The sequence below is a fragment of the Apaloderma vittatum genome, unplaced genomic scaffold, assembly GCF_000703405.1.
Source record: "Apaloderma vittatum isolate BGI_N311 unplaced genomic scaffold, ASM70340v1 scaffold12860, whole genome shotgun sequence".
In the NCBI taxonomy this organism is placed as follows: domain Eukaryota; kingdom Metazoa; phylum Chordata; class Aves; order Trogoniformes; family Trogonidae; genus Apaloderma; species Apaloderma vittatum.
In genome coordinates, this window is record NW_009692977.1 from 217,686 (window position 1) to 229,010 (window position 11,325).

The window sequence follows — 11,325 nt, forward strand, 5'->3', positions numbered from 1 at the left end:
AATGTCCCTTCTGTGTTTTGCTGTGATTCAGTGGAGGTTATGGGGGTTACCCTGAGTTTTCCCTACCAAAAGCCAATTCAGTGTCCCCAGACATCCCTCGGCTGCCCCAGCCTTATCTTCATCCTCCTCTAGACTGATGGAGGATAACATGTCCTGTGTGAAAATAATTTCTCTCCTTATTGGATCCTGTGCAGAAGATGGAAAGGGAATTGCTGTTGCCAAACAAAGAGCTGTAGCAGAGTGCTTTTGTGGGTCAGGACACCTTCCCCTTCCCTGTCCCAGTGGGAGCAGTTAATTTCACCTGTTTACATAGCCAGAGAAGAATTTTTGCAGGATCTGAGAAATATTAACCCTTTCACCATGCAAATTCTGCTCCTGTTTCTACGGAACTGGAACGAATAGGGGAGTGTGCAAGGTTGTCCATAACTCTGATCCAGACTGCTCCATGGGACTGGTGTTCACTGGTTCAAGAGCCAGGGGCCACTGGCATTTTTTCAGAAGCCCCTCTGGGTTAATCCTCCTTGCTATCAGGAGATGCTGAGGGCATGGGCAGCTGCCTGCCCAGGGAGGCCTCACGTCATGCAGATGCTTCTGGGCAGGGGACAGGACAAGCGTCCAGTGAGAGATGGACGGGTAGTCAGTGACGGAAGAGGGACAAGGTTCCGAGGCCTTGCTTTGAAATGCCCTTGCTGGAGGCTGCACCTACATAATCCCAAGAGACGAGGCACGTCCTTTCAGTTTTCCCACTGGCCTCAAGCCTCAGTCGCTGCAGGTTTTACTTGCAGGAGAGGTCCCCTCTTAGGTTGTTACTGACTCCTGGGGCTGTGGTGCCTCCCATGACCTGCAGGAAACACTCTACTTTTCAACGTGTCCCATGGAGCACTAAGTTTCAAAGCCTGAACTCCTTCCTTGCCCATGTGTCTCCTGCGCTACCCACACTCTCCGTCCCCCTGCTCTCTTGCCATGGACTGGCTGAGAGCTTGGGATTTCCCAGAGCTTTCCTGAGTTATTTTTAGTCAGCGCAATAAAGAGAACAGCTAGTTTGTGTTGCTATTTTTATAGCACTCATCAAAATGCTGTTGCTGAATATCCTGGTGGCTGCTTGCTTCCGCTCCTGTGCTGACTGCTCCTCTTTCTTTCCTGTTGCAGCACTGAAAAGCCCATCCACATTCCATGAACAGCGAAAAAGTCTGGAGCGAGCCAAGGTAACTCCTGCAGCCACCCCAATGAGGGAACACGTGGGCTCGCTTTGCATGAGTTGCGGGGTTTGAAAGCACCTTCCAGCGCTATCCCCTCCCCTGGCATCCCCTATTCAGGCCCTGTAGCCAGGGATGAGGGTCAGGGCATCTCCCTTGCTTCCAGACATGGTGGGGCCAAGCAGGGTTCACAACTGCTCTGTAGCACCCTTCTCTAGGCAGAGAAGGTTTAGAAAGGCACAGGGGGCACCTGTGCCCTGAGCCACGGTGTTTTACCACAGGTCCTGAGTTTTACTCGGGTTGTGGGCAAGGTGTAGCTCAGCATGACGTTGCCAGTCCTGCCAGTAAATGTCCGGCCAGCTGAAGTGCTGGTTTGCTCTCCAGACCAAGCCCACCACCTGCCCCTCGCTGTGCTGGCTGCTCTCCACTCCTGCTCAGGTCAGCGGAGTTAGAGAAGGGCCAGAAGCACAAAGGACTGAAGGATCTGAGCTGTTTAGCAAGTGCGCAGGAGGAACGCAGATGCCCTTCGTCACCTGGAGTGAGTCCCCAGGGAGATCGCACTTGTCACCCGACGGGAGCCTGGTTTCGGCTCGGCAGTGCAGCTTGGCCATTAGGACACACCACGTCCAAGGGGCTGAGTGGGCCAGGCTCCCACCAGCCCCATTATCTAACTGCACTCAGGCTTCCCTAAATATTGCTGAGGGCAGAGATAAGATAAGTAGCCATTTCCAGAACACGTCAAAACTCTGTGACGCAATCACTTTTTGGGAAATCACACTGGATTTCTACGCACCTATCACCCAGTCTTGACCAAGCTGGAGGGATGTCATGGAAAAGGGAACAACCAGTCATGCAGGCTTTGCTCAAACGCAAGACTTTGTTGCATTAATCTGCAAAATGTGCTTGCAGTCACGTGGAGGACCTTTGCAAGGAAGAAGGTTTGTGAAATATGGAGAAGTGCTCTTCTGAACTTAAACACACTCCAAATCACTTGCCCCAAGTCTCCTGGGGTAATAAATGGCTGGCGTAGGAAACACAATATGACTCTGAAAAATTAGTATGCTTACAAAATTTCAAGCAATCCAAAGTATCCTTGAAGTGTCATATATTTTACAGTTTAAGTATACATTTGGGTCTTTTTGCCTTTCTCTTCAAAAGCTTTCTTTGGCTAGCTGCCTGGGGAAAAGGGAAAGATGGTCTAGGCTATCCCAAGCTGCATGCATTTGTAGAGCACGCTAACGAAGACGCTAATGAGGACAGCTCATAACAAACATATATTCTTTTACAAGGATGCCCTGTTTAGAACAGTGACAGGGAAGAATCAACAGCGGTTTCCAGATAATTACTCAATGGCATTTGTTGTTTAGCTGATATTCCTCCAAACTGATGTTCTGCAAGCAGAAAGCAGATAACAATAACCACTTCCATGTGTTTTGAAAAGCTCTTCTGCTTCAGCTGATGCTAAAAAAACCACACATCTGAAGTCTTTCTTTGCAATTTGCACCCCAGTGACACAAATGTGGCTTGTGAACAGCAAAGGTAAAGGAACCAAAATCACAGCAGAAAGTCAGTAACAGCAATTCAAGCTTAGCCCAGGGCAGGACCTGGTCTGAGGATTGGCTGGAAATGCATCAGGTGAGCTCAGCTGTGCTCAGGCGCAGACACCAGCTCGCTCTGGCCTGGCACGAGAAACAGCCAAACCTACCTGCAGTCCAAGCAAAGGATTGTGTTGGTGAAAGTAAGCTGGGGCAAAAAATATGGGGGAAGGGTAAGGAATTGTAAAGACTTCAGTAAATAAAATGTCTATTATTTGTTTAAACATGTCACTGGCTATGTTAGAGGCTGGCGTCAGGCCAGTGGAGCAGACTTTGAAGTCAATGTCCTATAATAGATTTCTGGGCTGGAGGACAGAGAGCAGGCTGACTTCCCTGGGGCAGTCTGGCTCAGCCAGCACTCACTCCCAGCACCCCAGCAAGCCTGGCAGGGAAGCACTTGGGGTTCAGCTGCCCCGGGGCAGAAAAGAGCCACCCAGAAGGATGGGGCTGAACAGATGTGTGACCACTGAGGGACAGCCCATGCCCCAGAGACCTGCTGCAGTGCTCTCTGACCTCTGCTGGCAGCAGGTATCCCCCAGTTCCCAGCCTAAGCTGCTCTGTTGGAGTTTAAGCCCACCGTTTTTTCTCCTGTATGCATGCACATGCAGAACTGTTTATTTTCTTGTAGCACTTGCAAAAGGTATTTTGCAGCCCTGTAGTCATCTCACCTCTGGACTGACCAACTTCTCCTCCCTTCAGCCTCTCCTCTTTGATCCCACCTCTGGCTCAGTAATGATTTCTGTAGCTCCCATCCAGACCCTTCCCACAGACCCTTTCAGACGCAGGGCACAGAACGGGGCTTTGCTGTTCCAGGGTCCAGCTGACACCCTTCGCTGTGTCTCCTGAGAGCTGCCTGCTGGTGTGGGGATGTGGTTCAGCTGCTGATCACTAGATTCTCCAGAGCGTCTCAGATTTTTTTCTTTATTTGTGGAGTAAATAATTCACTGTCCAGTGACGACTCCAGAAGCATTTCTGGTGGATTAAGTTTTCACCCACCCCCAGTGCTTTGTCAGCTGGCCTGGCGGTGGCTGACTGTGGCCTGAATGCAGTACTCTGCAAATGTCCTTCTTGGAATTGTATCATCAAATGTATTTCAGATAATTTCTTCAATTACTCCAAATCGTGTTGCATTGTGATCTGTTAGCTTCGAACGATTCCCAGTTGTCTTCTATCATTCAAGGTATTAAAGAATATATTGATTAGCAGGAAAAACTGATGCGTAATGGGATTTGATACATTCTTTAGACTGAGCTATTCCTAATTCCTCTGGTGACCCATAGCTATGCTCTTTATGTTAGCTTTATCCAGACTGAATTTCTCTGGCTTGCTTAAGAGAAAGCCATGTGAGATAATGTCAAAACATGCTTAAAGTCAAGCTACATGGCATTCATTGTTTATTCCTGTAACAGAAATCTCCATCTCCCCAAAGAAGGAAAGTAGGTTGATGTGATGTCAGTTTTTCTCGATGAATCCATCCTGGCTGTTACTCACCTCCTTGCTATCTTCAAAATCCACTTATATAGATTGTTTGATTACTTGGTCTAATATCTTTCTGACTAGTTTATAATTTCCCAATTTCTTTTCTCTTTCTCTTTTAGAACAAGGAATTATGCTCTCCCTTGTCCGGTTTCCCAGAGACCCACACATAGTTGTTACTTCTCTAGTCTTGTGTATCTCAAGCTGTTTGGGAACATTTAATTCATCTGAGTATTCTCCAACCTGTACTCCAACCTGATAACTGGAGCTTCTTTTCTTTTGTTGCTGAAGGTTCTTGGCTGAGTCATCTGATTGATAAATAGCCATTTATCTTTTTTGTGAGGATGGTTTAAAAAGGCATTAAATTCTGTAGCCATCTCAGCAGCATGCACAATTATTTCTCCTGTTTATGGAACACAGACTGCACTTTCCATTGCCTTGTCCTGGCTACAAAAGTCCTTATAAAATCTTTTTCTTATGATCGTGTACATTTTGTACTGTAGGTTTTCCAGTTTTGATCCAGCTGCTTGTACACTTTTTATACTTATCCTCGGGATTTTAACCTCTTTGTACTATGTCCATTTTTTGTACAATTTCTTCTTGCATCTCAACATAGCAAACAGTTAATAATTTGTTCAGGTTGTGCTTTATCTTTTCTTCACCAGTGGATAAGCTTATATTGGTATTCTTGAGGTCAGCTGCCTTCAGCACTGACCTCCTTCGCCCTTGTGGACAGCATTACTGTACTTCTCTGTGCCTTCCTGTTCCTAAAGCCATGAGAAAGTTGGCATGAGGCTCCGGGACGATGTTCATCACAAGCTCAGCTGCAATGGTCTACCAAGTGGATTTTCCCAACCCCACATCACAGCTGGGGTGAGGAGCCCCAGAGCAGAGGAGCTGCAGGGAGGCTAAGCCTCATGGCTGACCTGAGTACAGACTCTGGGTATCTTCATCACCTGCTCAGCCTTATAGCTCGCCCCAGGCTGCCAGGCTTCCCACAGAAGCCACTGCTACACTGGAGCTGCCTTGGTGCAGCTCCCAAAGGCGACACGGTGTGCAAAGTGAGGAGCAGATCTACCACTCCCAGTGAGCAGTCTCATCCTTCTCATAACACCTCAGGCACAAGAAGCCCAAGGGAACCTGGAAAAGATGCAGCTTAGGAGTGGGTACAGTGAACAGTCAGCAGCTCCATGCACATCATTCACTTTGTGAATAACTTCTGCCCAAAAACAAGCAAGTGTCTGAGTCCAGGGGGGAAAAAAATGCTTTTTAGGAGCTCACTCAACCCAACTTGTAATGAATCCAAAAGAACCATGGGATGGCGCAGGGTCAGATGCTCTCTGTACTGTTTTTGCTGCTGTAGCCAGGTAACTCTCTGCATTTGTGTTCTGCAGACTGAAGATTATCTCAAGCACAAGATCAGAAGCAGGCCTGAGCGATCAGACCTGGTCAATATGCATATTTTACAAGGTAAGACTCGCTGACCTTCTCCCACAAGCCCCTTGTGTCTCCTGCCTTGTGACTCCTCTCTCTCCTGCCTCACCTGGGTTCCCTTCAGGACTCTCATCATGATTGACTTCATCCCTGCTGCTCATGAGACGCAGGTTCAAATGGGACACATGTTGTTACAGAATTCAGTCCCGACCTGGTCTTCAGGAGGCAGGACGCACATTTACTCCCTGACAGAAGCAGACCCAAGGCCATCTAATCTTTCTCCCATCTTTAGCAGGGACCAGTACAAGATGCTTTAGAGGACAGTGGGGTAGAAAACAGCTGTGAGGGAGGACTCTGTTAGACAGAGGTGCCAGCCTCTGTTCCTCATGAAAAGCATACGCAGTGCATTTGTTGTCCAGGGTGCAGAAATCCTTGTAGCAGGTGGCTGAAATACCTTTCAAAGCTGGAAGTCTTTCATCTTGCCATAATGCTGGATATTCTGTGTGACAATTCAGGGCAATGTAGTCAATGACCCAAGCACAGCCACATGAAGAGGGTGAGCCCTGCTATCAGTCCGTGAGCCACAGCAGCTCTCCTCTCTCCCGTCCTGGTGTCCCCTCCCAGCCAGAGAGCTGGCATGGCTCTGCTGCAACCCATCACAGACAGCAGAACACTGCGGTGTCCCTCATTATCTCCAGAGATAACAAGCTCCTTAGAGACAGGGAGGATGTGCAGCCTCTCTCTTTGACTCCTATCAGTTGTCTGGAAGGAGCGAATCACTTCCTAGCAATGGTAAATGCTGGCCCCGGCTCTCAGCATGGATGAAGTCCTTATTTCTATTTCCTCTGGCCTGCAGCAGGGCTGAGCGAGGGGCCCACGGTGGACCAGAGCCACTGTCTTGCTTTTCCCTTGGGTGTCCATCCCTAAGATGAGCTAGCATGGACAGGGCCAGCCAGAGCCAGAGGAGAGGAGGAGCAAAGGCTGCCTGGCTGGGTGCTGAGCAAGCTGGCTGTGCTGCCCCACACACAGCCCTCGGCCGGAGTCTCTGCTCGCTTATCCAACCACTGCGTTCTGCATTTCATGGAGGTGTGCGCTGGCTTATGTGTCCAATTGGTTTATAACAGGGCTTAGAGGTGGTTGAAATTGGCCTGATGAGACACTTTGCATCATCTAGATTCCTTACAGGGGCATCTACTTCACCTGAAGGAGCTCATGCATGTCCACTGTCCTGTATGTTCGAAGGCCAGAAGTGACCCTAGATCAGATCTCCTGATCTCCTGCAGGGAATTTTTCTCTGGTATCGAGCTCCATAGCTTTTGCTGCCTATTAGTACCTCTGCTAGAAGAGTGTCCAGTCTTTGAAGATAGCACAACCTAGATGCAGCCCTTCTTACTTTAGACCCCCAAGGGTATAGACATGGTCTAGTTTAGAATCCCACTCGCTCGTTACTCACGCCTGTGCTGCCCCAGGAGCAAGATCACCTTGGTTCAGGAAATCTTTCTGTTTAATTGGCTTCTCTTCTGTCACCACTCAGTAACTGGGGACTTCTCAACTGGGTTGGGTAGGTCTGTAGCTTCCAGATCTAGCTGCCTTTGTTATGTTCCTCTCTGGCTTTTTTTCCCTTGAGGTCTCATGTCTCTTCCAAATGTCAGCTCCCAAAGACTCAGCTTTTGATCCCCCAGTGTAAGCCATTTACTTGAGTTGTCAACTGTTGTTAACGGTTCTTTTCTCCAGCTGTTTTCCAGAAGCAGGGATCTGTCTGCATCAGCCCAAAAGGGCCAGAGGGCTCCTAGCAGGCAGGAGCTGGAGTCCCCTTTGTCCCTCATGTTAATCACAGCTTGTTAATGAAGTTTCCACTGCAGATCATTCCTGAGCCTTGGGGAGGATGCTCCAGCTGCAGGCTGGGTCTGCAAGCCGAGGCTTTCTAGACAGAGACTCTTGCTTAGGAATGGAGAAGCTGGACCTAAAGCTCAGAGGAGGATGCATGTCCCAAACCCCACCAGTTCCACTGAGTCCAGCCTCAGATTCACGCCTCTCAGCCTCAGAGCAGCTCCTGCTGTGCACTGAGCCATGCTTAGGTCTTGGCCGCAGCCCAGAAAGGCTGTGCTGAAGGGGAAGCACATATTCTCGCTTATCACTGTGCTTATGGGTGCCCCAGGTCCTGAACTGATGCCTTCCATTTGGCCTTTTAGACTCAGCTACAGAGGGGTCCCTTCAGTCTACTCAAATGAAGCTGAAAAGAGCTCGACTGGCAGATGATCTCAATGAAAAGATTGCTCTCCGGCCGGGTCCTTTGGAGCTGGTGGAAAAGAATATTATTCCCGTCGACTCAACTGTGAAAGAGGCCATAAAAGGTAGTGGAAGTGAACACGGGTGTTTTGTTGTGTGCATGGCACGGGGCAGGGGCTGGCAGGGTTACGAGGAGGTCCCACAGTGACTGCAGAGGTGACCAGCCAGGACTCAAGAGCTGCATTTATTGCATAAACGTTATTATTGTTACAGTAAGCAGCCCAGTTCAGCACAGCCTGTGCTATCTTATCCAGACCTATGAAAAGAGAGCTCTCATCTGCTTCAAGCAATGCCCACTGAAACATGACAATTTCTCAGCCACATCTCCTCAGAAAGAACTTCGCCTCTTAAGGCCCCTGCCTTCCCAAGGCTTTGAGCAGATAAATGATAATGGAAACTGGACATTCTTTGCCCTGCCACACGGGAGAGGACCTGGGCGCACACGTGCCTTTGAGGCCAGCCTGGACTCTCCCACTCGTGCCCTGCCAAGCTCTCACACCCTAGAAAAAGGGGGTGAAATGGCCTCATCTCAGCGAAGCTGCAGCTCTCTCTTTTATATTAGGTGTATGCAAAGCTCAACAGAGCAGGACGCTGCATCACTGGGGTGGGGAGTAATCCTTGGGGTGCTGGACTGTTGGATTGCTGGGAAATACGAGCAGCAGCCTGCACCCTAAAGCTGGGCACACTCCTACCCACCAGTACACCACGTTTGACTTATTTATGCCTAAACTCGGTTTTCCTCCACCACCCGTGCCCAGCCAGAGTGGGGAGGTCGAATCCTCCACAGTTATTTCCCTGTGCTGGTGCAGGAGGCTGGTGAGGGACTCAACACGAAGCAAAAAGGTGACTCAGATTGTACCAGGGCCCAGCTGACAGGGCAGGGAGGTCCAAAAGCAGAGAAAAGAGTAGGAAAGCCCAGAGGGTCCTGCAGTGCTGGGACAGCAGCCCGTATGTTTGAATCCTGGGGCCATCTCTGCACATCCAAATTGTTCCTTGAATCTCTAGAGAGGCACTGAAAGATGCTCTGTCCCCTACGAACTGCTTTTCCCAGTGCTTCCAATTCCTCAATTTATGGGATTATTTCCATTGGCCTAATCCCATGTGAAGTGCCTGTTCTAGGGGTCAGAGCAAGCTGAGGACAGTGGCAAGGCTCTGGGGCAGGAGGGACCTTTGAAGGACCGGAGTGATGCCGAAAACGGGAATTGAAACAGGAAGCACTTTGACTTTCCTTTCATCTCAGAAACCAGCATAAATGACACAAAATATTCCAGGCTCAGATACCGCTCTGTCCTGCCCCACGATTGCTCCTGTTCTTGGCTTTCCTGCTGTAGCGAGCATACGGCTGCTTCCCCAGCCCAGCCCTTGAGCTGCTCCTTTTCCAGCATTTTGCACCTCTTGTCTTTGAAGGTGAAATGTTCCAGGACTCCGTCTGGAGAGGAATTTTTAAGGAGAGTTCACTTATCAAAGGAGACAACAGTTAGGGGGGGAAAAAAAACGGTTTTAAAAAACCCTTCAGAAACATCTGAGGCAGTTTGAGCATGACTTTATCCACTGGAGCTGAGGCTCGGAGGCTGGGCAAGTTCCTGAAGTTTGAACAGCTTCTCTCCAGCTGCCTTGTCAGGAGCTTGTGGTAAACAGAGATTTACAGGCCAAAATTGTTAAAAACAAAAAGTCTGGCTTAAAACAATTTGCTCAGTTTAAAATTTCTCCCTTTCACAATTTCCTTCTATCGCATTGTGTCCTGTAAGCCAGTTTTATCCCATTTAGGACGAAACATGAAGCTCATTGGGGTCAAACATGAAGTTACTTGGTACCATTGGGTGCCATGAGATGGAAGTTGCTGCAGCTGCACCAGGAACACAAACCCAGCCCTCAGGTTTCTGCAGAAGAAAGCTCCAGGCTAAGGGATCCTCAAGATGATTTTTGAAGTCGGAGGTGCCTTCTGGTGCTCACGTTTTGGGGCAAAGGTCTGAACACAGAGCGGAGATGAGCACTGGCACTTCTAAAAGTTAAGCCTTTTGTTTTTGCAATACCAGAAAGATGACAGGGTTTAAAATCATTTTACTTTAACCTTGGAATCTTAACTGTTTATACAGTGGAAAGTTCAGCTGACGTGTTCCTCTAATCACCTCCGGCAGGGTGAGCAGAAAGTGCCAGACCCCAACCGAAAGCCCGAACGTCCCAGTGACAGGAGGCCGCCAGTGCCCTACATAGCTGAGTTGTGATATAAGAACCTTTTTTTACCAGGTCCTTGTCATCACTTTGTCCAATACGCTTGAGAGGACAATACCCAGTGCATTAGAAACAGCCCCGAGCAAACACCATTCTGCCTGAGATTACAGCAGAGACATGGGCCAGTGGAACAACACTGCTGGCCCGGGGCTGGGTGAGAGCAGGACAGATAAGGGCAGCATTCCCCACCCGGCACAGCCCCCTGGTATGGAGCAGCAGGCTGAAGAAAAAACGGCCTGCTGCTCTGTCCTGAAGGTCCCTTGGGCTCCAGGCTTTGGCACCACTTCTCCACGAATGTTTGTTAAATACCAGCCCAGAGGCAGATACACAAGTCCTGCCTGCTTGGTGTCACTGTCCCCAAGAGGATGTCCCTGCACAGCATCACAGTTCCTCAGGGAAGACCCAGTTTGGGTGCTGCCTCTGACCGAGAGGGGACAGGCTCTATTTCCAGGGACATATGGGGAGCTCCGTGCCCTCTGAGCCGGGAGAACAGGGTCTCCACAGGACAAAGGTGGTCTCATATCCCCATCCCGTGGGCCTGGCAGGGAGAGGAGGAGCTCACTCTCCTCGGGGCCGGGAGCCAGGGCTCCTGCTTCCTCACCCACCCTGGCACCACGAGCTGGAGCGAGCAGAGATAACCCTTATCTCTCAGATAGGGGCAGGGGTCAGAGCAGAAGGGTGTGTGTGGGTGAGAAGGCGCACATTGCTAGACCGGCAGCAGGGACAGGTGGAAGCTTGTCCTTGGGCCCTTCCTATTTCCCCATTTGTCACCTCGCTATCGGCGTGCCAAGCCGCCTGACAAATGCCAGACATGAGCACGAGAAGATTACGAGCGTGGCTGCACTGCTCCTTCCTCTACCCCCACCTGCAGCCCTCCCAATGCTCATGAGACCTTTCTTTTTTTTCAGCACTTTATTTATCAGCAAAAGCCAGGGGTCAAGAGCTTTTGCCCATCTGACTAGGAGATAGTGTGCCAGGAGCTTTGCAGGGGACAAAAACAATGTCTGGGGCTGTCAGGGAGGCAATGGTAGTGGTTTGGAGGAAGTCATGCAGGTGGAGCCGGTGGATGGAGACTGTATCTGGAAGGTTCTGTTCGGCTGCAG

At 49.7% G+C, this 11,325-nt stretch overlaps 1 protein-coding gene across 1 annotated transcript in view; it reads left to right on the forward strand.

The window, feature by feature from the left end:
- Positions 1-8,055, forward strand: part of LOC104279228 (MKL/myocardin-like protein 2) — a gene marked incomplete at both ends in the record, with an annotated part of 11,560 nt that extends 3,505 nt beyond the window's left edge. The window contains 3 exons of the mRNA XM_009876468.1: positions 1,150-1,205; positions 5,662-5,737; positions 7,894-8,055. Of these exons, the coding sequence (XP_009874770.1) occupies positions 1,150-1,205; positions 5,662-5,737; positions 7,894-8,055 (294 nt within the window). The remainder of the gene's footprint in view (positions 1-1,149; positions 1,206-5,661; positions 5,738-7,893) is intronic.
- Positions 8,056-11,325: the final 3,270 nt, after the last annotated feature.